Genomic DNA, 26520 nt, shown 5'->3' with positions numbered 1-26520 from the left:
GAAGCTGATGTGCTGAAAATTTTGTCAAACATTAAGGTTGACAAATCGCCAGGCCCGGACCAGATTTGTCCTCAGCTGCTTTGGGAAACGAGAAATGCAATTGCTTCGCCACTTGCGAAGATCTTTACATCCTCGCTCTCCACTGGAGTCATACCTGAGGACTGGAGAGAGGCAAATGTAATTCCTCTCTTCAAGAAAGGAAATAGGGAAATCCCCGGCAGTTACAGACCAGTAAGTCTCACGTCTGTCGTCTGCAAGGTATTAGAAATGATTCTGAGGGATAAGATTTATGACCATCTGGAAGATCATGGCTTGATTAAATGCAGTCAACACGGCTTTGAGAGGGGCAGGTCATACCTCACAAACCTTATCGAGTTCTTTGAGGATGTGACTAGAAAAGTTGATGAGGGTCAAGCTGTGGATGTGGTGTATATGGACTTCAGCAAGGCATTTGAAAAGGTTCCCCATGGTAGGCTCATTCAGAAGGTCAGGAGGAATGGGATACAGGGGAACTTAGCTGTCTGGATACAGAATTGGCTGGCCAACAGAAGACAGCGAGTGGTAGTAGAAGGAAAATATTCTACCTGGAAGTCAGTGGTGAGTGGTGTTTCACAGGGCTCTGTCCTTGGGCCTCTACTGTTTGTAATTTTTATTAATGACTTGGATGAGGGGATTGAAGGATGGGTCAGCAAGTTTGCAGACGACACGAAGGTTAGAGGTGTCGTTGACAATATAGAGGGCTGTTGTAGGCTGCAGCGGGACATTGACAGGATGCAGAGATGGGCTGAGAGGTGGCAGATGGAGGTCAACCTGGATAAATGCGAGGTGCTGCATTTTGGAAGGTCGAATTTGAAAGCTGAGTACAGGATTAACGATAGGATTCTTGGCAGTGTGGAGGAACAGAGGGATCTTGGTGTGCAGATACACAGATCCCTTAAAATGGCCACCCAAGTGGACAGGGTTGTTAAGAAAGCATATGGTGTTTTGGCTTTCATTAGCAGGGGAATTGAGTTTAAGAGTCGTGAGATCTTGTTGCAGCTCTATAAAACTTTGGTTAGACCGCACTTGGAATACTGCGTCCAGTTCTGGTCGCCCTATTATAGGAAAGATGTGGATGCTTTGGAGAGGGTTCAGAGGAGGTTTACCAGGATGCTGCCTGGACTGGAGGGCTTATCTTATGAAGAGAGGTTGACTGAGCTTGGACTTTTTCCATTGGAGAAGAGGAGGAGGAGAGGGGACCTAATTGAGGTATACAAGATAATGAGAGGCATAGATAGAGTTGATAGGCAGAGACTATTTCCCAGGGCAGAAATGGCTAACACAAGGGGTCATAGTTTTAAGCTGGTTGGAGGAAAGTATAGAGGGGATGTCAGAGGCGGGTTCTTTACGCAGAGAGTTGGGAGAGCATGGAATGCGTTGCCAGCAGCAGTTGTGGAAGCAAGGTCACTGGGGACATTTAAAAGACTGCTGGACATGCATATGGTCACAGAAATTTGAGGGTGCATACATGAGGATCAATGGTCGGCACAACATCGTGGGCTGAAGGGCCTGTTCTGTGCTGTACTGTTCTATGTTCTATGTTTCACCAACGTAGCTCACATTGTGAGTAGGGAATACAGTAGGCTCAGGCGGAAGAACCATCAATAACTAGCTGCCTCACTTGCAAGAAACTTTAGGGTCATGGACCGTGAGCAAAAAGGCAAGTGTTTACATCTTCTTTGATTACATGGGAAGGTTCTGAAACACAGGCAATGTTGCTGCGGACCCTATCAATCCAGGGGAAGAGTTGGATGGGGGAAGAGAAGAGATTAACTCAGTTCAGGGCAAAGAAAGACACTTCAGAAACACCGTTGTGGAAGGTTGTATTGTCAAAACAGGAGACAGCTGGTGAAACTGGGAAAATGGTATAGAATCCTTGTGGGAGGCAGGCTGTGGAAGATAGTGGGCTCAGAGAAATTGAAGATGGGACCTGTTGGAGATGCACGTTTTGAAGGTTATTCGAGAGTGGAAATTGGAAGCAAAGTTAGGGAAGTTTTCCAGTTCAGGGTAACACCAGAAGACAGCACTGGTCCAGCTACGAATGGACTGGAAAAATAGCTGGGGAGTCATGAATAGACCTGGAACAAAGAATGTTTCACATATCCTACAAAAAGACAGGCATAACTTTGATGTATATGAATACCCATAGTAAGACCATTTCGAGGAGGTGGAAGAAGTTACAGAAGAAATAGTTCAATATGGGAATGGGTTCAGCCAGGTGTATGGAGATAGTGGTGAAAACCCATTCTGCCTCTGTTCAAGAATGAAGTGGGGAGCCCAGAGATGTCGAGATTGGACATTCATACTAGGGAGGAGTCAGGGCTAATAAGCTAGACATTGTTGAAATGAGGTCATGTGTCAAAAGGGTTGTGAGAAAGGTGGGAATAAATTGGATCGTGAGAAAAACAAGAGTCACGACAGGAAAAATAAGTTCATGGGGCAGGAACAGGCTGAAATAGGTCTATCAGGGCAGTCCTGTTGTAAATCTTGGTTTTTATAATTATTATATTTCATTCAGCATTTGAACACAAGCTTCTGATCACACATAGAATGGAGAAAAAGTGAGAGTTGTGTACAGGTTAATTGTCTGTTTATATGCAAATCGTCGGTTTCATTGGTTATTGAAAATGTAACAAGTATAATGTTCCAAACTCAACAAAATACTGAAGCCTTACATGAAATTGAAAATTGAAACGATTGTCAGAGATATTAAACAGATAAGTGAGTATTGCTGAAAAATGACACATTTTGTCTGAGTGTTTCACCTTGTGCACTGTCATAAACACAGAATTGATGTGACACAGCAGGAAGCCAATCAGTCCATTGTGCATGTGCTGGTTCTATTATGTAGTACCTGCCTTTTCCTTCATACCCCTGTGCATCATTTCTAACCAAATAATCATCCATTACCCTGTTGAATGCTTCATTTGAACCTGCCTCCGCCACATTTCCAGGCAGTGCATTGCTACTAAGTGAAAAAGTTTTTCTCCTCTTATCGTTGTTGCTTTGTTTGCACATCACTTTAAATCGAATCTTAATCTTTGTTTGCACATCAAATTAAATCTTTAAATCGTCTTTTTTTTGTTTTATGAGCAGGCATAGCTTCTCCCTGTTTGTTCTGCTCAGCTCATGATTTTGAAAACCTCTATCAAACCTCCTTTCAGCTGCTTTCCCTCCATGGAGAACAGTTCCAACCTCTTCAACCTGATCACAGAGTTTCTGATTAAGAACCACAGAATCCGACAGTGCTGAAAGAAGCCATTTAGCCCTCGAATCTGCACCAAACCTCTAAAGAGCATCCCAACCAGACTCAGCCCCCTACTGTATCCCCATAACTCTGTAAAGAGACTTATAATCATTGAAACAGGAGATTAAGTAGAGTGGAGTTGGGAAAATAATTTTAAAATTTTTACCCAGTAGATGACTTTGCTATATTTTTGAGAATACTTGAATTCCCTTCAAGTGAAATGTAGTATGTTTAAAATATGGGAATCCACTGACCATTAAGTGTTCCTGGGTTAAATGTAGAATAGAATGGATCAATAAAAAAAACTCACGTCTGTACTGTCCCAAAGGTGCTGCAAAATGAATTTTCAATGTTTTTCTTTTCAGCAGTACAGGTTTTGTTTTGGGTCAAAAATGTATCGTGCTGAGACTGCATATTTTTGGTGCAGATTGTGGTGATATCATTTTGGGTGGGTTGTTTAGTGCAGCTGCTTGGGACTGTGCAGTGCAAGTATACAGAGTTGACATCCTGACTCTGATTTGACTCTAACAATGCCATTTGTGAAAAGATGACCTCCTTTAAACTTGCCCAGCTGCACATGTTCTGCAACAAGAAAGATCGCCCCGGTGGTCCGTTTAGAAGGATCAGTAACCACTTCCACTGTACTTACTCATTGACATCTGCTGGCTATGCTGATTTGTAAAAGTATTAAGAGGTTCCCAGCATTTAAATTTGATAACATTTATGGGGAGCATTTTGAAATATGTGAAGGACTTGGTTTTTGCTTCAGGGTTTCTGCTGAGATAATTTGCTTCCTATCCATGGATGCATTGGTTTATTTTTCCTGGTCTGCATTGTGATGGGGACAATAAACAAAGGTAACCCAAAATTGGACAATTCATACAAAAGGACGATAGATAAAGGATTCTTAGGAGGCTATATCTATCCACTGTCTTTGGAAACAATTCTGTTTAACTTCAGTAAGGAGCACCATGTGTGACATCTGCATTTCGCTAAAGTCATTCTTGTTAAAATCTCTGAACAATTGCTGGAAGCTGTGCAGTCTCGAGTGTGGTGAGAATAATATTGCTAGTGGTAGTGAAGACGACCATTGCCATGAATAGTTTTCATGTTGGGCTTTTTGGCCGGTGTAAGTGATATTTCTAATACCACACAGTTTGCTGTCTACTACTGTGTAACAAAGGTTAATGAGGCTGTGTATGGTAAGGAAATTGGAATGTTTGTTTCTGGCACAGAGAAGTGTGTGGAGTAAAGATATAATTTTGCTAGGAGAGCAGGCTTCCCATGTTGCAAGATCCTCTTGAGTCTGTACATCACTTTTTAGATGCTACTTGCAATTTCAGCCTTGTTCTGTATGCACCTGGAAGGGGTTCCATTCCCTAAATGCAAAGCCACTTTGTAACTATATTCAGCACATTCTGCAGATCAGTGCCTGGTGTTGCCAGCAATCATTATGTGTTTATGCTACAGCAGTCCTTTGTGGCTATTATATGATACAAACTACCCTCTGACTACCTGGTTCGTGACTCTGGTGCATAACTGTGCTTATGAACTAGAGGCATTATAATAAGAGTTGTGCAGCACCATTTGGATTCTTGGCGAACTGTCTAGAGTGCCGTTGAGGAATCCTGTGTTTTTTTTGTGGTGTAACTGAATCCTGTATAACTCACCATGAGGGCACAACCCTCGCCACTAGGTTTATGACAACTGAGGGAGAGGAATGAATGGGTTACCAAAAACCATGGCTTGCAGTACATGACAGGTTGTTCTGGCTGTGAATATAACACCACCTCCCCAGTCAAAAGCACCTCATTTTCCCTCTGGCAACGACTAGTGACCGTTACAGCATCCTCTTGACTGCAATGCTCCAATGTAAGCTACTCCAGACAACATTCCAAACCAAATTTATAAATAAAAAAAATTAATGTTTCATACAACATTTCCTCTCATCATCCTTTTGCAGTCCAGTATTGCCTTTCTTCCATCTGTTTTTGTGTGTTTGTCCTAGTGAAGGCAGCATGTCTGATAGAAAGCAAAAACCACCTTGAAAGACTATTTTAAACATCTCTGGGCAGGGAAGACCTCAAAATGCGCAGCTGTAGTCTGAAGAGGCTGCCTGGTGGGCAGTGTGGGATGAGGGATGTTGGCATCTCGAGATGGGGCAGCAGCTCAGCAAGTTTAGAAATGTGTTGAAGAATTGTTATGGGACCCTGTAAGCTCCTTTACTGAATGGTATCCACAGCCAGATGGCAACAGGTTGCACTTGTATGACTTTGTTTGAGCTTGTGCTGCAGTACTCATCTTTTTTTTAAGAAAAGCATTTTCTTGTGGGACATAGATGTCAGTGGCTGACCAGCCTTTATTAGTCATTCCTGGTTGCTTGTTCTGCAACTTGTTGAGACATAGTCATCAAACAGTGCAGTATGGTTGAGTCCACATGTTGAGATGGAGTTGGCCACCACTTCCATGCTAGGAAGGATGATTTTGACATTTGTAAGATTGGTACTGAATACCTCCAAGCCCCTTGAAGTGGCTGCAAGATTTTTGGCAGGCTGTTCAATTCTTCAGAAGCATTTAGATGTGAATATCGATCGGTATTTTTCTGAGTGCTGCCCTGTTAAGGTCTGCATCTGAGTGCTCTGTGGCAGAGCCGATGAGATGTTGCACTGTAATAACTTAACACCTATGCTACACTTTCTTCCTGCCATGGATGCAAGCCTTGTTTTCTTTGTTGTATTGTGTGCAGATTCTTCCTGTATGCTATCTTCTCAAGTGCATATTGTCAGTATCCGAGCAGATCTTTGCAATGAATTGCACAACTAACAGTGCTTCTTCTTTATCAGCTTCTTCTGTTTCTTACTCCTGCATCATTGCTTGGCTAAGTTGTAGTTCTTGTATATCTGAAAGTAGAAAGGCACTAGGATAGGTTTGCACCTGAGTAGGGAATTGAAAACAAGGATTTCAAGCTATCTTCAGTTTGTATCTTAGAAAAGATTAAGTTGAGGGGCAAAGTGAGAATTATTTTCCTCTTTTTTTCAATAATGAGATTAGGACATCGCTGGCTAGGCAGCACTTATTGCCCATCCCTAATTGCCCAGGGGGCAGATCAGAGTCAACCACATTGCCGTGGGTCTGCATTCACATATAGGCTAGACCAAGTAAGGAAGGCTGTTTCCTTCCCTGAAGGACATTAGTGAACCAGATGGCTTTATTGGACAATTCACAATGGATTCATGGTTGTCATTAGTTTCTTAATTCCAGATATTCTAATTGAATTAAAATTCCTCTATCTGCCGTGGCAAGATTTGAACCCAGGTTCCCCAGAACATTATCTGTGTCTCTAGATTAACAGTCCAGTAATACTACCACTAGGCCATCGCCTCCCCTCTGATACTTATTAGAATATTGTCATCTTTGTATGAGCCCTGCCGTTGATCGGTGTGTGTCTCATGGCTGCTGTACTGGTGGTGAGCACAGTCTCCTTCATTGGGTGAGGATGTACAGTCGCACTGCCCCCTCTGGTTGGGTGCCTGTCTTGTGTCTGTGGGATGCCTTTTCCTGCAAAGGGGAGAGGAAAGTGTGTCAGTGCGTGTGATGCGATCTGGATGATATACTTTTCATGGTTGAATAGCAATGCTAATTATGTTAGGGTGAGGTGAAGCTACGAATGTGAAATATGTTCTGTTGTTTGTAAAAATTATTGGTATGTGAGTGAAGGTCTTTGTAAATTGGGCAGCATGAGCGCCTAGTGGTACAGTTGGTTAGATGTGGTGACACGTTGGTTGATGCTGGTTATTTGTGTGAGGTCAGTGAATTTCTTGCGTCACTAGATTCTAGAGACTGTATGCTATAGTTCTTCAGTGTCTGTCTGGATGGTCTCCTGGTCTGTTGATAGATAACCTTTCTATTGGCCATCTCATGCACCAGAGCCATCCATGCTACATTGGAGAACCTGGAGGTTGCTGTGGACTATGTGTCATTTTTGTCTTTTTCCAAGGTCTCGCTCTGTTGCACTGACTTGATGCTCCAACTAAAGGATCGGCATCCCTCTATAGACCCAGGCTAGCTAGGACAGCATTGGGCTTTTCAGATTGATCGACTTTGCAGTGGTCGGGATAGTGGGGCTCAACCATCTCTATAATCTTTTTGATTGCGCACAGATGTGCATCTACTTCTAATGTATTGATGGAGCTGCACCCATCCAGGCAGGTGCGGAGTATTCCATTACATTCCTGGCTTGCACCTTGTAGACGATGGAAGTGCTTTGGAGAGTCAGGAGGTGAGTTACTCGTTGCGGTATTCAGACCTGCTCTTGTAGTCACTGTTTATTTGGCAAGCCCAGTTAAGTGCCTGGTCAATGTTGACCTGCAGGATATGGGGATTCAGTAATGGTAACACCAATGAATTTGTGAGGGAAGTTCTACTGGGACACTGATAAGAGGAATTTAGCAACAGTATTTATGTTATTATTTTAACTTTAAAATAGAAGTTCCTCATTGGAAAATTTTAATATGCATTCTGGAGCATATCTTGAACAGAATTTTTGCATTTATGGAGCCCTTTCCTCTGACTACTAAATGTTTCAAATCATTTACAGTCACATGTATTTTTGAAGTGTAGGCACAGCTGCAATATAGACCACACAGCAAACTCTGACAATCAGCAACGAGGTGATGATCAGATAATCTGTTTTTGACTGAGGATTTAATATTAATCAAGTACTAGGCACAATCCTTCCTTTTCAGATTTGTGCCATTGTGTGATCTTTCACACTCATCTAAGCAGCCAGATGGACCATCACTTCCAATCTCATCTGAAAGAAGACACCTTCAACAGTATAGAATTACACAAGTGTTGGACTGTAACTTTAACCTTGATTTTGTGATCAAGTCTTGGGATGGAATTTAAGCTTGGAACTTTGTCATTCAGAGATGAAGGTACTCCCAACCGAGCCATGCCAGTCTTCAGCTAATTCAATTCAGGTGACATGGTTTGAGGCATGAGATAGGCTATGGGCCCTGACAACATGTAGCAATAGTACTTAAGAATTGTGCTCCAAATCTTTCCGTTCCCTGAGCCAAGCACTTCAAGTACAGATACAACACTGGCATCTGTCCGACAATGTGGAAAATTGCCAGATATGTCTAAAAGCAGGACAAATCCAACCCAGCCAATTACCACCCCGTCGGTATCCTCTCAATTATCAGTAAAGTGATAAAAGGTGTCATTAGTAGTGCTATCAAACAGCACCTGCTCAGCAGTAACCTGCTCAATGTCATCCAGTTTAGATTCTATCAGGGGCGTTCAGTTCCTGACCTCCATTACAGCCTTGGTTCAAACATGGGAAAAAGTACTGAATTCCAGTGGTCAGATGTGTGTGATAGTCTTTTGACACCAAGGCCACATTCAACTGAGTGTGGTATCAAGGAACCCAAGTAAAACTGGAATCATTAGTATCAGAGACAAACTCTCTGCTAGTTAGACTCATTCTTGGCACATTGGAAAATGGTCATGTTTGTTGAAGATCAGTCATCTCAGCTCCAACGCATTTCTGCATGAGTTCCTCAGGATAGTGTCCGAGGCCCATCCATTTTCAGTTTTATCATGACCTTGACTCCATCATAAGGTCAGAAGTGGGGATTATCGCTGATGGCTGCACAATGTTCAGTTCATGACATGTCAGATACTGAAACAATCCATGTTCATATGCAGCAATATCTGGACAGTATCCAGGCTTGAGTTGATAAGTGGCAATTAACATTCATGCCACACCAATGCCAGGCAATGACTGTCACCAGTAAGAGACAATCTAATCACCATCCCTTGACATTTATTGGTATTAGCATCACTGAATACCCCATATCCTGGAGGTCAGCATTGACCAGGCACTTAACTGGACTCACCAAATAAATAGTGGCTATAAGAGCAGGTCAGAGATGATGAAAACTGCAGAGAGTAGCTCACCTCCTGACTCTCCAAAGCCTTTCCGTAATCTACAAGGCACAAGCCAGGAGTGTAATAGAATACTTCCCACTTGACTGGATAGGTGCAGCTTCAAAAACAGTCAGGAAGCTTGACACCATCCAGGACAAATCAGCCCACTTTATTGGAACCACATCCACAAGCATCCACTCCCTCCATTTGCAACACTCAATAGCAGCAGTATGTACTACTTACAAGATACAGTGCATAAATGCACCAAAGATGCTGAGACAGCAATCTTCTAACTCTGTGACCACTTCCAGCAGTAGATACAGGGGAATACCTCAACCTTCAATTCCCCTCCAGAGACTTACCATCCTTACTTGGAAGTATATCGCCATTCCTTTATTGACTGAAATCCAAGTCCTGGAATTCTCTCCATAAAGGCATTGAATCAACCTCCAGCATGTTCACGTGGTAGTTCACCACCACCTTCTAAAAGACAACGAAGGATGGGCAATAAATGTTGGCTAGCCAGTGATGCCCATATCACATGAATGAATTTACAAAAAGCTGACAAACATTCTAATTGATTAGACCTTATTAGATATTCAGAACATGCAGAAGTCCTTTGCAGCCAAGGCAATGCTTTTGTATTTCAGTCACTTATATAAGCAAAAATGGCTGTCATTTTGTAGCCACCAACCTCTATGTACAGCAAGTTAATGAATGATCAAACTAACAAGGGGTAGAGCTGGATGAACACAGCAGGCCAAGCAGCATCAGAAGAAGGCCTTTTACAGAAATGAGTCCAGATCTGAAATGTCAGCTTTCCTGCTCCTCTGATGCTGCTTGGCCAGCTGTGTTCATCTAGCTCTACACCTTGTTATCTCAGATTCTCCATCCATGGCAGTTCCTACTACCAATGAATGACCAAGCAATTTTTTATTTATTGAGTGTCAAGTATTGCCGGAAAATCCCCTGCTTCTCATAAGGTAGTGTTTGGGGATCTTTCATGTCGACTGAAGCAAGTAGAGGGGACTTTGGTTTTTGTCTTAGATCACAGATGGTAGATTTGGAAATGTAGTAACCTGTGAATTCTGTACTGAAGTCACAAGAATATAGAATAGCATAGAAGGCCCCTCATGTCGTTACCAGTTCTCTGCAAGAGCAATTCAGCTAGTCTCACTACCATGCCCTCTCCCTGTAAGCCTTGTTTCTCATCAGCAATTATCCAGTTCCCATTCAAAAGTGACAGTTGTTTTTATCAAACTTTGACAGTGTGTTTCAGAACCCAGTTGGTTGCTGCATAAGAAGATTTTTCTGCATGTTGCCTTTGATTCTTTTGCCGGTTAACTTAGATTGATGACATCTGCTTCTTGACTGCTCTATCAACGGAACAGATTCTCTGAATTGTTTGCCAAGGGACATAGACAGGTTTGAATCACAACCTGCTGACTCGGTTATCAACTGAATAACATCAATAAAGAGAAAATGCGTGTTGCGCGGCAATGACACTGAACTAGAAACTGAGGTGTTGGAAGTTCTAATCACATCATAGGAAGATCAGAGAAAAATTTGGTTATTTGTAGAGTAGCACAAGATAAACGATTGTGAAAAATGCTATGGTAAAAATCCAGCTGGCTCACTATTGTCTTTGAGGGGAATTGTACTCCTTCCCTGAATAGTATTTAAATAGTTGTAACTACACAGTTAGGTCTACAAGTGTATGTAGAAAATGCTAAGTCTGACTCCGATATGTCTTGTTCATCAGGCAATATATTAGGTTTTTCCTGTGTTTATTAGTCTCAATCACTGCAGTTGGAAGATGACTGAATATGATGTGATTATGATATTTTTTCAGATTAAGTACTTTCCTTTTGTTCTTTTCTCTGGTAATCAGAACTGAGATTCCAGGAAGCATAGGCACAAGGCTTTGGCTGCTCCAATTGAGATGAGGCATGCTTTTAGATTATGCTGCACAGTTATCTGAAGCATTTCTCTGTGTTTTTTAAAAAAAGATTACTACATTGTGTTAAATGTAGGCAATCTTCTAGTTTCATGTCAGGTTCTTGCGTGCTCAGTTTTAACAGTATCAGCATTGCTTTTTGAATAATCTTTCACAATCATCTTTTACTGGGGGATTTTTTTGAAATGTGGCCAGGTTTTTTTTTTAGTTTTAATCTTACGAGGATCAGGGCATGTAGAGTGCTTTCACATTAACTTGGGTGAAAGTTTCAAATGTATTTGTCCCCATCTAGAGCAGGACTTACCAATGTGGGTGTCAGAACTCATATTAAGGAGTTATGACAATTTTCAAGCCTCAAAATCAGATGATAGTGGGGAACAAATTTGGGATGTACTGATTGAGAGTGCTAAAATTAAGACAAACGGTATTTATCTTCTGGAATATATATTCAAGTGGTAATAATAAATTTTCACTGTACAGTTAACAGTTAATTTACTGAATAAGTAGGTTGGTTTGTAATCAAAATGGCATTTCTTTGGGTACCTCATTGGAGAGTGGAATAATTTTTAGTTGCTGGAGATTAAGGAAAGGTGAACAATCTTACAGTAGCACAATGCAGCACCGGATGAGGGAGTAGAAATATTGCACTAGTTTCATCACGTTTAGTTTGTATAGGTTTCAGACCTATTGTTACAGTTTTACCTTCTCATTGTTTGATATTTCTTCGGCTTCCAATGCCACGAGGAACGTTCAGAAGTTAACCTATTACAAGGGTACCATAGTGTGCCTTTTATCTGACCTTATCTGACTATAATTAGTAAAACATACTGGTTGAACCAATAACTTATCACTGCACTGCTAACTACGATGTGTCACACATCTAAATAAATTCAGAGGAGCTGTAAACCATTGGATAAATTTGTTCAGTAACTAATGTATTCAAATTTTTGCAAGTGTTTCATGCCAAAATGCATTGAAAACTCATCTCTTTTTTTTTTGTTTTCCTGAAGCTGCATTGTAAGGACTTAATGGTCGTCTTGTTTAAAATTGTCGATTCTTATCCATAGGCATCCATGTAAGAATGTAACAACACAGTTGTAATAGTTGACTGAGCTGATGTAGCAATTCACTTGCCCATAGGTAAGAAATGTTCTTGAGCAAAGCAACTAATATGCCCCAACTTGAAGCTTGCTAGCTCTAGGCCACCCCATTTGCAATCTTACATAATTTACCCAACTTGTTCAATTTGACACTCCTGCCATAATTTTCCTGCCTTTGCTGCCTGCCTGCAACTTCCCTCCACCTCCCACAACACCATGATCATCTTAATCCTAGATATTTCTTTACGCTTTGCATCTGAATCCTCCTTTTCCTCTGCCCCGTCCCATTTTCCTTTATCCTGAAACTCTCCATTTTCTTCCTCTCCATATACTCCCTCCTCCCATGCCTTTACCATTGCCATATCTGCCACCATGTCACTTGTGGGGTGAGAGTCTATAGATAGGCCTTTTATGACAAGGATGAGCTGAATGCTGAGCTTGTGGACTTCTTAGCCAAAGGAAACTGTTGAGGCCAAAACAGTGAAGACTTTGAAGAAAGGTGTGAATATAGCTTTTAGGACTAAAGGAATTGGGGAGAAAGAGGAAACAGTGTGCTGAGTTGAATGATCAGCTGATTTGAAAAATGGAGCAGGCATGAAGGGCTGGATGACCTACTTGTGTTTGAATATTTTATGTTTCGACACTACCATGATCCACTCTTTGTGGCTGTCTCATATGCTGCAACATGGGATACGGTAGATATACATTTAATGTAGATTCCGCTTATTTCTTCTTAATCAAAATAGCATCATTACTTCTGGGCTAATCTTTGGCACAAAACCTTTGAAATACAATCACATTCGTCTTGTATAGGTGTGAAGTTGTGAGAATTTGTTCAAGCTAACTGCTGTCCTTGAAGTTTTAATGTCATCCAAGATAGATTTCCAAATTATTTACAAGATATACTACAACAAAGGACACAAAGCCATATTGCTCATAATTATATTTATATAGTTATCCATTTGTATGTTCCAAAATAACATCTGCCCAAACATGGTATATGCGCCACATTTGGCTATAAATTTGTTGACTTGATCCAGTGATCTGTTGACAATATTTTCAATAAATTGTTAAGTGTGTTGCTATCTGAGGGAAAATTTCCAATCATAATTACAAGTTCAATCTTGTTGATACTGATTGGTCAATAACAAGCAAGTAACCATTCACAAATCCATGCTTTTGGTTAAATCAGTTTGTAAGCCTTAAATTTAACCCTTTCTAAGTCATGATTAGGGAGAAAAAAATCACCTGACAAATAAAAATTCTTAATTTTGTCAAATCACCTATCTCTCCCTTTTGGGAAAGGTTACTGATATACAGTTCATCTGTCTAGTTTGAGAGGACTAGGTATGGTGTCTTAACATGATGCAAAATAAGCCAGTAATCTACAGTTACATAGGAACAAGATGCGACTGTCTAACCTTTCAAATCTGTTTACCATTCAGTTTTAGTACTCTCTCCATAGATGCAGTCTGACCTACTGTGATCTCCAGCATTTGTTATTTACAGGACAGATTCCAGCATTTGCAGTAATTTGTTCCTATGCCATTCAGTGATATCTGCTCAGTATTTCCATTTCAGTTACCTTTGGACCTTAAGCCACAAAATATTGTAGCTTGTGGTTCAGGGCCAAAATGGTTTGCAGTATACGAGGTAAAAGTTTAACATTATGCTGTGAAAACATTGTGACTAGGAAAATATTTGCCTTTAAAACCCATGTCCTCCTTCCTCAGCACTCCCAATCTGTTTGCCTCTCAGATTTTGTTATTTTATTGAAATTCAGCTTGTAACTTTTTTCAAAAAATCAAACAAATGAATAAAGAATCCTGACTCTCAGTAAAAGCGAAATTGAACAGATCTAGCAGTATATGTGAAGAGAGAAACAGTATATGTTTCAAGCTCAACATGATTGTTCTTTGAAATGGAAGAGGCAGGAAAATGATGATATTGACAGAAGTGAAACAGATGAAAAGGGTGCCCAGAGCAAAAGGCAAAGTGAGTGCTAATGGTAGAAGAGGAGAGATGTAAGTGAAAAATGGATATTAATGGTAGGGAGGAGCGTGAAATGAGAATAGAGAACAGTGTTCATGGTCTGAAGTTGCTGAAGCCAGTATTGAGCCCTGAAGTCTATAAAGTGCCAAATCAGAAAATAAAATGCTGTTCCTCAAACTTGCATAGGGCTATGCTGGAGCAGGCCTAGTGCAGAAAATGTTAGCATGACAGCAGGTGTTGCTTCTCTGACAACATGGTATGGATTTGGAGGAACACGGCAGGTCAGGTAGCATCAGAGGGGCAAGCAAGTTGATGTTTCGGATCGGGACCCTTCTTCTGTGTTGTTTCTCTGCCTCTTTATCAGTTTCAATTTGCAGAATTGTTTGAAGTTAGAATCATTGTATTATTTTAAAATAATGATTCATTACCCTTCTGAACAGCCAACAACATTGATCAAAAAGATTGAACTTGTACCTGTCTTTCTGCATGTCTGTCAGTCATTTCTTTCTCTGTTAGGCTTGCTTCCAACTGCGTCCTTGTCCCTAGTTCCCCTGCTCTTTTGCTTGCCTCTTCAACACTTGCAAGCAGCTTTAACTTAGTGAAACATTCAGGATGTTTTACATGAGCATTTTGAAGCAAATTAAAATAAGCAACATGACATAATATTAGTTTAGAGGTCCATAAGCTTCGTAAATGAAGGAGGTTTTAAGGAGGAAGGGGAGGTAAATATGCAGAGTAATGCACCACAGAAATTCCAGATCTTGAGTCTCAGGGACTTGAGGCAGCTAGTTACGGTTGAGTGACTAAAAGTGGGGATATTCAAGAGGGTGGAATTAAAGGAGAGATAATGTGGAAGTGTTTTGGGACTGAGAAGATTACATAGATAGAGAGGGTTCAGCCCATAGAGGGATTAGAAAAGCAAGAATGGGTATTCTGAAATCAAGATTTTGCTTGACAAAAAGTTCATATCGGCTGATGAGCATGAGTAATATGGGAATATGACCTTGAAGCTCAATGAGCATTTGAACTTCAGTTGACCCCATGTTTACAGGGTCTCAAATGCCGCAGCCCAGGCAGAAGAGTGTTTGAATAAAGTCTAGAGGTAAATAAAAAAGACATGAATGTGGCATTCAGCAGTAGATGAGCTGAGAATGCGTTAAAGTCAAATAGTATTAGGGAGGTGGAAATAGATGGTGTTAGGAATAGTCATGAATATTAAGGTAGAAGTTCATTTTGGGATCAAATAAGATACTAAGGTTGTGAAAATTAAGTATTTTGATTGACAATTTTACTTGGATTATTGCTGCTATGACAATTGAACAGCCCTCTCGTGATACACTTTCCAACTCTGGATAGCATTTACTATTTCAAGAAGTTAATTAAAAATTCAATAGTTTGATTTGCCTGTTAATATGTGAAACTGATTTGCAAATGATTACTTCACTTTTGTGACACTTAAGAAAATCAGATCATCAGACAAACAGTGCATATGATATCGAGTGTATGAAGACATTGAGGCAGGTCGCTAGGATCTGAGATCAGGAGAAGCATCATCTAAACTCACACTCCTCAGTAATTTCATTTTTACTTGGATTTACCTAAGTTGTAAATGGAAATTCAGTTAATTAATGAGCCATTGGCTACAATTTAGTTAAACTAAAGAACGTCAGATTACTTACAGCTGGAGGATAGAGGATAGAATACAACAGGATGTAGACAGGCCGGTTAGATGCGCTGCTCAGTGGCAAATGGAATTCAGCCTGGATAAGTGTGAGGTGATGTATTTGGGCAGGACAAATGAAGTAAGACAGTGATGAACAGTAAAACGTTGGGAGACACTGAGGATCAGAGGGACACGTGCAAGTCCAGTGGGTAGTAGCTACAAAGACAAATGGTATACCTGTGTGTATTGGCTGACGCATAGGGTTTAAAATGAGGAAAGTGATGCTGAATCCGTATCAAGTATTGGTTGGGCCATAGCTAGAGCATTGTACACAGTTCTGGAAGCTGCATTACAGGAGGGATGTGATTGCACTAGAGAGGGTGCAGAGTAGATTCACCAAGACGTTGCCTGGACTGGAGAGTTTTAATTACAAAGAGAGATTGAATAAACTGAGGGTGTTTTCCTTAGAGTAGAGGACATGGTGCAGGGGCATGATTGAGATGTATAAAGTTATGAAGGCCATTGACATTGTAGATGATTAGAATCTTTTCCCCTTGATGGAGGGAACAATGACTGGGGCAAAGATTTAAGGTTATAGGCAAGAAATTTAATGGGGGATGTGAAGAAATTTTTGTTCTCCCAGAAATTGGAGAGATTCTGGAATTCACTGCCTGTAAAGGTGGAAAAGATGTATTTAGAGGTGCACTTGCAATTCCGAGGTATACAAGAATATTGAAATGGGATTAAAATTGTTAGATGAATGTTTTTGACTGCTACAAACTTACTGGGCCAAAGGACCCTTTTCTGTGCTGAAGACCTCTATGACTTTATCCCTACCCCTACCCCCAAACTGTTGTTGTGAAGGGAATCATACCATTTGTCATCTTCACTGCTTGCTGCACGTGCATGCTTACTTACACTGACTGCTGCTGTTGTACCTCCATCTTGCCAACTTATCACCATTCACATAGTAAGCTGTCTTCCTGTTTTGCTACCGAAGTGGATAACCTCATATTTCTCTGAATTATACTCAATCTTCCATGCATTTCTCCACTCACTCAAGTTGAAGCCACAATTAGGTTAGCCATGAACGTATGGAATGGTAAAGCAAGTTCGAAACCCAAGTAGTCTACTCCTAACTTGTAGCTGTCCAAAATGATTTCCTTTAATATGGCCCCAACCATTCAACTTGGATGTCTCCAAAAGGTATTGTACTTCAGTAAGCATAATGTTGAAAATGGTAGGAAAATTTCAGCAACTAATTCTATCAGAACGAATAGTACTTGCAAAAGACTGATTCAACTTGAAATGGCTCCCTGGTCAGACTGCTTATGCTGTAAAATCTGAGAATTTTAAAAGCACAAGTAATTAAGCTGCCTTAATTCTGATTGCCCTAGGTTTCTGCTTGGCTCCTATGTGCTTATTCCTAATCTTTTGATTCATTGAATTTTGTAACAGAAATAGCTATTTAGTGTGAAATTCTACTAAAATATTAGGCTTTGCAGTTTTACTTATGCAATCATAACATGAATTTTACTGAAGTCTTCAAGAACGTTTCAAAAATTTTATTGCATTTATTTGCTTATATAATGAAACAAAAAGCTCAAGGATATATTGTAATCGCTGAAGGATAATCAGAATCTACTTGCTGCTCTTTATAGAACCATGCCCCTCCCAAAATAGAGGAGCCAAGGACTGCAAAATCCAAGAAGCTTTTAAATTCAAATATCCTACCATGGACCCAACAATGTTAGGGTATTTTATAGACCTCATCTTGCACATATGATCTCAGCGGGTCCTTTGTCCTTTCATGGAATGTGGGCATTCCTGGCAAATCCAGCATTTGTTGCTCATCCCCAATTGCCTTTGAATTGAGTGACTTGCTAGGTCATTTCAGATAGTGTTTAAGCGTCAGTGACATATAGGATTTGGTGTCACATGTAGGCAGACTGGACAAAGTTGGCAGATTTCCTTCCCTAAAGAAAATTGATGAACTAGACTTTTTTAAAACATCAATTGATGATAGTTTCATGGTCACTATCACTGAGATTAGTTTTATATTCTAGATTTAATTAATTCAGATTTAAATTTCAACAACTGTAGTGGTGTGGTTTGTACCTGGATCTTAACAGCATTTACCTCTGGATCTCTAATTTCTTGAAGCATCCTGACATAGACACTAACAGGACCAAATTCTTCTGTAAACCGGATCATGGCAGAATAAAAGTTTGAGCTTTATTTTGTAGAAAAGGTGTTTGTGGCACCTGTGGATATATTTATAGCTTAAGCAGTGGAACAGTTCTTTTCAAACATGACGCACCTGCTTACACACATACCATTGTTATTCAGATTATCCTGTCTGTCATGATTAAACATTGTATTTGGATAATGCTCACTGTATCTTGGAAAATCACATTATCGTACCAAAGTAGGCTTTTCTTCTGTCACAGTGTTTAGATGGTTAAGAATGATCATTTTTATTGGTTAGTGAGCAATGCTGTGGCGCCCTTTGGACTTTCATTAAAAACTGCAGTTTTTTCTGACTTGAATGGTATGTCAAAGCAGTGAATAGCACAGAAATGCAATCTATTTTTAACAAAAGTCACTTTATTCGGGCAGTTATTTGCACAGTTTGGATAGTGACAGTGTTGCGCATCTGCATTTTTTGTTCATCTCCCAGTCTTAGTCTAATGATTAACACTCTGAGCCCAGTTTCAAAGCTATCACTAGCACAGTGTGGAGCTGGAGGAACACAGCAGTTCAGGCAACATCAGAGGAATAGAAAAGTTGACGTTTTGGGTCAGGACCCTTCATCAGAAAAAAAAGACTTCATCTAGAAGCCATATTTCGATATTTTTAGGATGCTTTTCATAAAGAATTCTGCTTTTATAGAGCTTCACATTTTTTCCATAAATCATGTGAAATGAATCAATTTTATAATTGTATATCACAAAGTGAAGTTAGCCCTGAAGCATATTAATCACAAATTTTCCAAACCTGCGTGTAACTCTCATTCTGTTTCATAGTCTGTGGCTTCCAAACATTGAAGTATAATTGACCAGAGCACGTGTCTTTAGGTATGCACTGAAACATTGTAGATGATCAAAAAGCGTCACTCACAATGCATGCTGATTGTGAAGTGCAGGTGAATTGTGAATAGGTGCAAACTTCTTGCGATAGGCAGTTGAGTTCCTGTTTCAAAAAAAAAAGCAGGAAATGAAAATGCTTATATCTGATTTGCAAGGAAATTGAGTCGCAGACTTTTTTTTAGTGAACAGGGATTTTATTCTGCTGCTGTATGCCCAGAGCAAGATATTTCATTCTATTGGACTTTCACTTTGTCTCTGTCAAACTATTGTTGATCTTTGGATGCTGCAAACTTGTGAATAATGTTTCACATGTTGACTCTGTTCTGTATTGAAAAGTATTTTTGTTAGTAGACTTGTAATACCCCATCAGGAAGACCAGTGGACAGCCTTTAACTTGCTATCCACCCTCCAACATGAATGACTTAGTTGGCCCCAATAAGTATTATCCTCCTGTCATAATTGTTGTGGTAATAGGAGAATGAGCAGTAGGTTTTATTTCTGGAATAATACAATTGATTTTATTATTCATTAATGGAATTTATTTGTTGTCAACTGACCTTGTACTTAATGCCCATTACTAGTTGCTGTTGCATAGATGGTGACGTTCTGCCGTCTTGATAGTCTGAAGTCCATATTGAAAAAGTAGTCCCACAAGAATTTGACCTGACTGCAGCAAAGGACTGACAAATTATTTTGATCCAAGTAGGATAATTTATATCTTGGAGATGTTCTTGCTATTTCCTGTTACTATTATTCCTTCAGGTGGTAGAGATCATGGTGTTGGGGAGATTTCAGCAACGTTGCTGCATTGTATCTAGCGATACTCAGCAGTGTTGGATGATGACCGTTTAAGATCTACGCACACAGATTGCTTTGTCCTGGATTTTGCTGATTGTTTTGTCTGTTAGACTTGCTGGCAAATGGAGGCCGTCCCATTGTCCTTCTGGTTTCTGCCCTTTAAATGATGGAAAGGTACTGGGGAGAAAGGACTATGTCACTTGCTGCAGAACACTCAACATGTGACCTGCTTCTTTAGCAACATGTTTTTGTGGCTGGCCTAATTAATTTTCTGGCCAATAGAAGCCCACCAGGATGGTTGATAGTGGGGAATTTGTTGATGACAATGCTGGTGAGTTTCAAGGAGAGGTATTTAAACTCTGAAATGATCATTTCCTGATACTCGTGTTGTGTAAATGTTACTTGCCACTTAGCAGTGCCGCCTGAATGTTGCATGGATCTTGCTGCATGTGGGCACAGACTACTTCGTTATATGAAGAATTGTGAATGGAAATGAATATTGTTCTATCATCAGTGAACATCCCCAGTCTTACTTTGAGGGCAGGGACTGTCATTGATGAAATATTTGAAGCTGGTTGAGCTCAGGAAACTTAATCTATTGAACACCTGCAATAATATCCAGGGACTGAGGTGGGAAAAAACTTGGAAAAACTGCAACCATGCTTGCTGATGCTTGGTGTGACTCCAGTCAGTTGTCATTGGATCAAAATCCAGAACTCCCATCCTAACAGCATTGTGGGTGCAGGTCCCACCGACTTCAAGAAGCTGCTTGCTACCTGCTCCTCAGGAGCAGTTAGGACAGGCAATAAATGCTGACCCAGCCAACAACGCCAAAACCCCATCAACAAACTAAAGAAAAATGGAGTGTTGCCCCCATTTCTCATTGATTTTAGTTATGTAGGGCTTCTTGATGTCATGCTTAATCATGTGCTGCCCTATTGTCATGGACAGTCCCTCTGTCCTTATCTTTGGAATTCAGTTTGTATTAGCATGTTCAAACCAAGGCTGCATTAGGTTCGGAGATGAGTGATTCCAGAACCCACACTGAGGATTGGCAAGTCTTGGACAGTGTCCTTGCAGACACCATCACTTTGAAACAGTCTGTAAGGAGTGCCTTTGCAGTTGGCATCTAAGTGAAGTAGTCTGGGATGAATGACATCGCTTTGGTGGTCATCTTCCAGGATTCTTTAGACTCTGGAACAGAACCTACACAGTAGAGGATAGCTAATGTAACCCCACTATTTAAAAAGGGAAGTAGAGAAAAACACAGAATTATAGACCAGTGAGTCTGATATTGGAACAAAAACAAAGTTGCTGGAAAAGCCCAGCAGGTCTGGTGGCATCTGTGAAGGAAAAAAGAGTTATTGTTTTGTGTCCAGTTACCCTTCCTCAGAACCGAGTCCGATGTTGTGACTAGGGAAGATGTTAGAGTCCATTATCAAAGGTTTTATAACAGAGCACTTAACTGGTAGAATCAGACACAACTAATATGGATTTACAAAGAGGGAATCATGCTTGACAAATCTATTGGAATTCTTTGAGGATGTAACTAGCAGAGTTGAACAGGGGTTGGGGGAGACAGAGGACATTGTTTATTTGGATTTTTACAAGGCTTTCGACAAATTCCCACATCAGAGATCAGCGTGTAAAGTTAATGCACAGGATTGGCCTCCTGTATTAAGATGAATAGAAAATTAGTTAGCAAATAGGAAGCAAAGAATGAGAATAAATGGGTATTTTTCTGAGTGGCAGGTAGTAACTAGTGGGGTACCACAGGAATTGGTACTAGGACCACAAAAATTCACAATGAGTTAACAATTTAGATGAGGGAACATCTAAACATGTAACATCTCAAAATTTGCAGATGACACAAAGCTAGGTGGAAGGGTGAGCTTTGAGAATACAGAGATATTGCAGCTTGATTTGGACAGGCTAAGTGAGTAGATAGATGAGCGGCAAATACATGGCAAATGCAGTGTAATGTGGATAATGCTATATCATGTAATAAGCTCTGTGTAAAGATTGGACTTTGTCTCCACAAGGACTGTGCAGTGGTCACTCTTACCAGAATTATCTAGACTGTTATGCAGGCCACACTTCTGACAGGTATGTCTCTAAGGATGATTTGGAGCAGATTTTTTCTTTATGTTAGTGCTCTCACTGACTACTACAAACTCAGTCTGCCTGATGAGATCGTTAGGTGGATACTAAGTGATAATCCCCAGGAGGTGTTCTTATGTGCTGTGTGACTCCATGAATTCCAGCGATGATGTTGAGGACTCGCAAATCATGCAATCTCAACTGCATCTCATTGTGCCATCATTTCTGGTGGTTCTGCCCTGCCAGTAAAACAGAACAAAAATGTTGACGTTTGTGTTTGTGACATTGGATGTAAGGTATGACTAATAGTCAGGCTGTTGCTCAGTTTGTCTGTGGGACATCTGTCCAAATCCAAGTAAAGACGTTATAGAGTCATGCAGCACGGAAACAGACCCTTCAGCCCATGCCAACCATGATTTCAAACTAAACTAGTCCCACCTGCCTGCGCATGGCTCATGTTCTTCCAACTGTTTCTGATTTATGTACTTAACTAATGTCTTTTAAGCATCGTAACTGTACCTGCATCCGTTACTTCCTGTGGAAGTTCATTCCATGTATGAGCCACTCTGTGCGAAAACAAAAGTTAAATCTTCTCTTGTTTCACCTTAAAAATATGTCCCCCAGTCTTGAAATCTGCAACCCTAGGGAAAAGACACCTGCCATTCACATTATATTCTTCATTATGTTATAAACCTCTAAGATCATCTCTCAACCTTTTGTTCTCCAGTGGATAACGTCAAAGTCTGTCCAGCGTATTTTTATAATCAAATCCTCCATTCCCAGCCATGTCCTGGTAAATCTCTTCTGAATCATCTTCAGTTTAATATCCTTCCAATAACAGGGTGACCAGAACTGGACACAGTACACCAGAAGAGGCCTCACCGGTGTCCTGTACAACCTCAACTTGATGTCCCAACTTCTGCACACAAAGATCTGAGCAACAAAGGCAAATGTGCTAAACGTCTTCCCAAACACCCTATCTATATGCGATGCAAACTTCAAAAAATTATGGATCTGAATCCCTAGGTCTGTTTGAAAACAAAAAAAGTACTGGAAATCACAGCCATCAGACAGCATCCATAGAGAGAGAGCAAGCTAACATTTTGTCTAGATGACTCTTCATCAGAGCATTCAGGTTACTTTATCTGCAATTCTAGCACTCACCCCTTATTCCCCTCCTGCCCAGCTTTTGCATTAATGCTGTCCCCTCCACACTTCATGTCACCTCTAATGAAGAGCCTTCTGGACTTAACATGATAGGTTACTGTCTCTCCATGGATGTTGCCTGACCAGCTGTGATTTCCAGCATTTTTCATTTTCAGTACAAATTCCAGAATCTGTAGTAATTTGCCCCTCACTCTCTCTGTTCTACAACACGAAGGTTCTACTTTTAATTGTAAAAGTCTTGCCCTTGTTTGTTAGTGAGTCAGACTTTGCAAAGTTAACTGGGCTGGTTGTCCTTTTGCTGTTTTCAGTGCCTGCGAAAGCCCCAGAGGACATTCCATGCAGTTTTCTGTTGTTGCAGTTTCGCAATGGTGTCACAGAACCGAGTGGGTTGTTGGACCTTTTCAGACCAGCTTCGAACTGCTCACATTCCTTTGGCCCTGGAGTCCCATGTAACCAGACCAGATAAGGATGGCAGATTTCCTTCACTAAAAATAAATAAATTAGAAGGTTTTATGGCAATTCATCAGTTACACAAGCTTTTTGATCCAAATTTTTTAGCCTAATTAAATTTAAATCTCCAAGCTGCAATAGTCCTGGCTTTGGATTAATAAAAGTGGTAACATAACCAGTATATTGCTATAGAGAGGCGTCATACAATAGCTCTTAATGAGCATCATTAAACAAGTTTGTTAATAGAAAGAAAATACTGAAAATTTTAAATAATGCAAAACAAAATAAATCTAAACTTATGAAAATTAAGTTGAAGCCGTATTTGAAATACTTAAAGTTGTGATGTTAAAACCAAGTAAAATGCAGTATGGTCAAAAGCAGTAGATATCTTTATTTATTTTTCTAATACTTTTTACCTGGTCTACTGTACCATACCGAATACTATACCATCCCTTTTTGGTACATATGGTAAAGGCAGAAGAGAAATTGAATAAATAAGCCTCAGAAATTGTGCATTATTTCTGTCTGTAATTATGAAGTATTAATATCTAAAATATTGTGTAAATTGAAAAATAAAATGTAAAAATACTATGTACTACTTTTTTCATTTAAGTAATGCCAAAATATTTTAAAAGGCTAGAAGTCAAACTTTGGTGTCAGAATATTGAGTTTTTCCAATAGTGACATCCTGAAGTCTAACATCAGCTATTCCTCAGTAAAACGTCATAGTGTAGTTTTTATTCTAGATTAGAGCTTAACTTTCAAATAGCCCTTGGGCAATTTTCCTTTTAATTGTTGTGTTGCCTGCGTGGCCCTCTGTATAGTTTGAGCAGTATACTTAAACGAATGCGGAGATTGTATGGTACACGGCAATGGAGCAAGCTGAGGTTTTTTTTAGCTGATGCATGGCCAAGCATGTGGTAGTTTACAGGGCACATTGCTGTTGGGCTGTTTTATACCCTTATTTATGCTTTAACAATAATTATAATAGATACAGATAGAACAGTCTAAAGTGCTGTGAATCATAAAGAAATAGATTTGTAATATGGATTGATAGAGCAATGATGTTTCGAGTGGATAATCTAACAATCATCTTCATTTTTACCTAAAATATGTTTTTCTTAACCAATTGAAATGTAAAGAACTTTTAAGAATTAGCTTTGGTAAGAGAAGTTATAGCAACATTTTTTAAATAGCAGGAGCTGTAAACTACTTGAATTTACTTTATTATTGTAATTGGATGGTCTGAAAATAATACTTAATCCAATTACATATTACTTTTGCAGATTGAAGATATTATCTGAGAGTTCAGTCTCATAAAACACAGCTGTGCATTGCATACAATGGAAAGAAACTTGAGTCGTTTATCAGTATGGGAACACCACACTTGGTGTTCTTTAAAAGGTGTGAAAACACCTGGAAATTTTATGCATTGTTACAATGCATTTATCAAAGTACTAAAATCACTTTCACCTCCTCTGACAATTTAATGTATATTGTTAACTCTTCAAGTACCAAATTTCCTAAGCATTTTACAGCATTTGAGCCATATTCATCATGCTGAAGTTATAAAGATACTGACTTTTAGGGAATGAACAAGTAAATATTAGTGTGACAGTGTTGATTCACGGCACTTTAAATTGTTCTATCTGCATCCATTTTCACCATCATGCAACAATAATTATAAATAACCTTTTAAGCTGTCATTAAAATCACTTGGTTAATATCTTAAATTTCATTAAAGTTTGAATCCCTTTCCAGATACCTGAAATAGTAGAATTTTATGGGCACTGCATATGTAGTTATGATTTTTTTGCCATGTCTATTCTGTTGTGGTGCCTACATTAACAGCTTACACCTGCACAACACCATACGGCAGCTGAAATATCTATTTATTTGGCTACAAATATAGTCTGAGGTAGTGCAGTGAACTAGATTTGAACTTCTTTTGTAATATAGCATGTCTGACTCCTTCATGTTTTCTTTGTCTAGCTATAAGATATTTTTTAAAAATTTGCTGTTTTTATTTCATGCAAAATATCAATAGATAATATATTTTGTTTTAACTTTGTTACTCATCTATATCCTGTCCTTTGTCTTAATTTTTAGTCTTTCATGAGATATGAAAATTGCATGCATGCAAAATCAATATTGGTTGCCCATTGTGATCACCGTTGAGAAGTTGATGGTGAGCTGCTTTCTTGAACGCTGTAGTCCATCTAGTGCAGGCATATTCACAGTGCTGTTAAGAAATGAGTTCCAGGCTTTGACCATGAGGCAGTGAATATATGGTAACTTAGCTACATGTTAGGATGTTGTGTGCCTTGAAGGGGTACTAGCAAGTAGCAGTGTTCCATGCATCTATTACTGTTGGTTGTCCTTCTGTATGATAGTAATCGTGAGTTTCAAAGGTGCTGTTGAAGGAGGCTTAGGTGTGTTACTGAAGTGCATCTTGAAAATTGTACACTATTGCAGAATCATGGAATTATTATGGTGCAGAAAGACGTTTTTCTTAGCACATTGAGTCTGCATCATGTTTCTGAGCATTTTGAGTTAGTGTCAATCTGCTGCATTTTTCCTTGTAATCGTGCCTGTTGTTTCCATTTAAATAGTCATCTAATGACTTCTTGAATGCCTTGATTGAACCTGCCTGCACCACACTTTCAGACAGTGCATTCTAGACCCTAAGCCAAGTTGCCATAGTTCCATTGGACTGTAGGGCTGTGCTGTCATCAGAGAAAGACAACTAGTGGTGGTTTAAGCTGAGGCACATCATGTCTCGGGCGAGGGGAGAGCTTGAGAAGGAGCGTCCTTCTCGGTAACCTCAGCCAGTGCAGGAATTGAATGCATGCTGTTGGTGTCACCCTACATTGCAAACCAGCCATCCAAACATCTGAGCTAACTGATCCCCTAGATCCTAATCACTTACTATTTGAAAACATTCTCTCTTACATTGCAATTGGTTCTTTTGCAAAACACTCTGA

The 26520-nt window shown here is 39.8% G+C and overlaps 1 protein-coding gene across 6 annotated transcripts in view; it reads left to right on the top strand.

Annotated features, from left to right (window-relative positions):
• hbs1l (HBS1-like translational GTPase) overlaps window positions 1–26520 on the top strand; it is a 167069-nt gene that overhangs the window by 44553 nt on the left and 95996 nt on the right. The window contains exon 6 of one of the 6 annotated variants that reach the window (XM_059645309.1): window positions 11996–12007. The exons of the other annotated variants lie outside the window; for them this stretch is intronic. Coding sequence (XP_059501292.1) covers window positions 11996–12007 — 12 coding nt within the window. The remainder of the gene's footprint in view (window positions 1–11995; window positions 12008–26520) is intronic. 6 annotated transcript variants of the gene reach the window in all.

This window comes from Stegostoma tigrinum, chromosome 4 (genome assembly GCF_030684315.1).
Source record: "Stegostoma tigrinum isolate sSteTig4 chromosome 4, sSteTig4.hap1, whole genome shotgun sequence".
In the NCBI taxonomy this organism is placed as follows: domain Eukaryota; kingdom Metazoa; phylum Chordata; class Chondrichthyes; order Orectolobiformes; family Stegostomatidae; genus Stegostoma; species Stegostoma tigrinum.
Note: the sequence above shows the minus strand (reverse complement) of the source record. Positions and strands in the feature narration are given on the sequence as shown.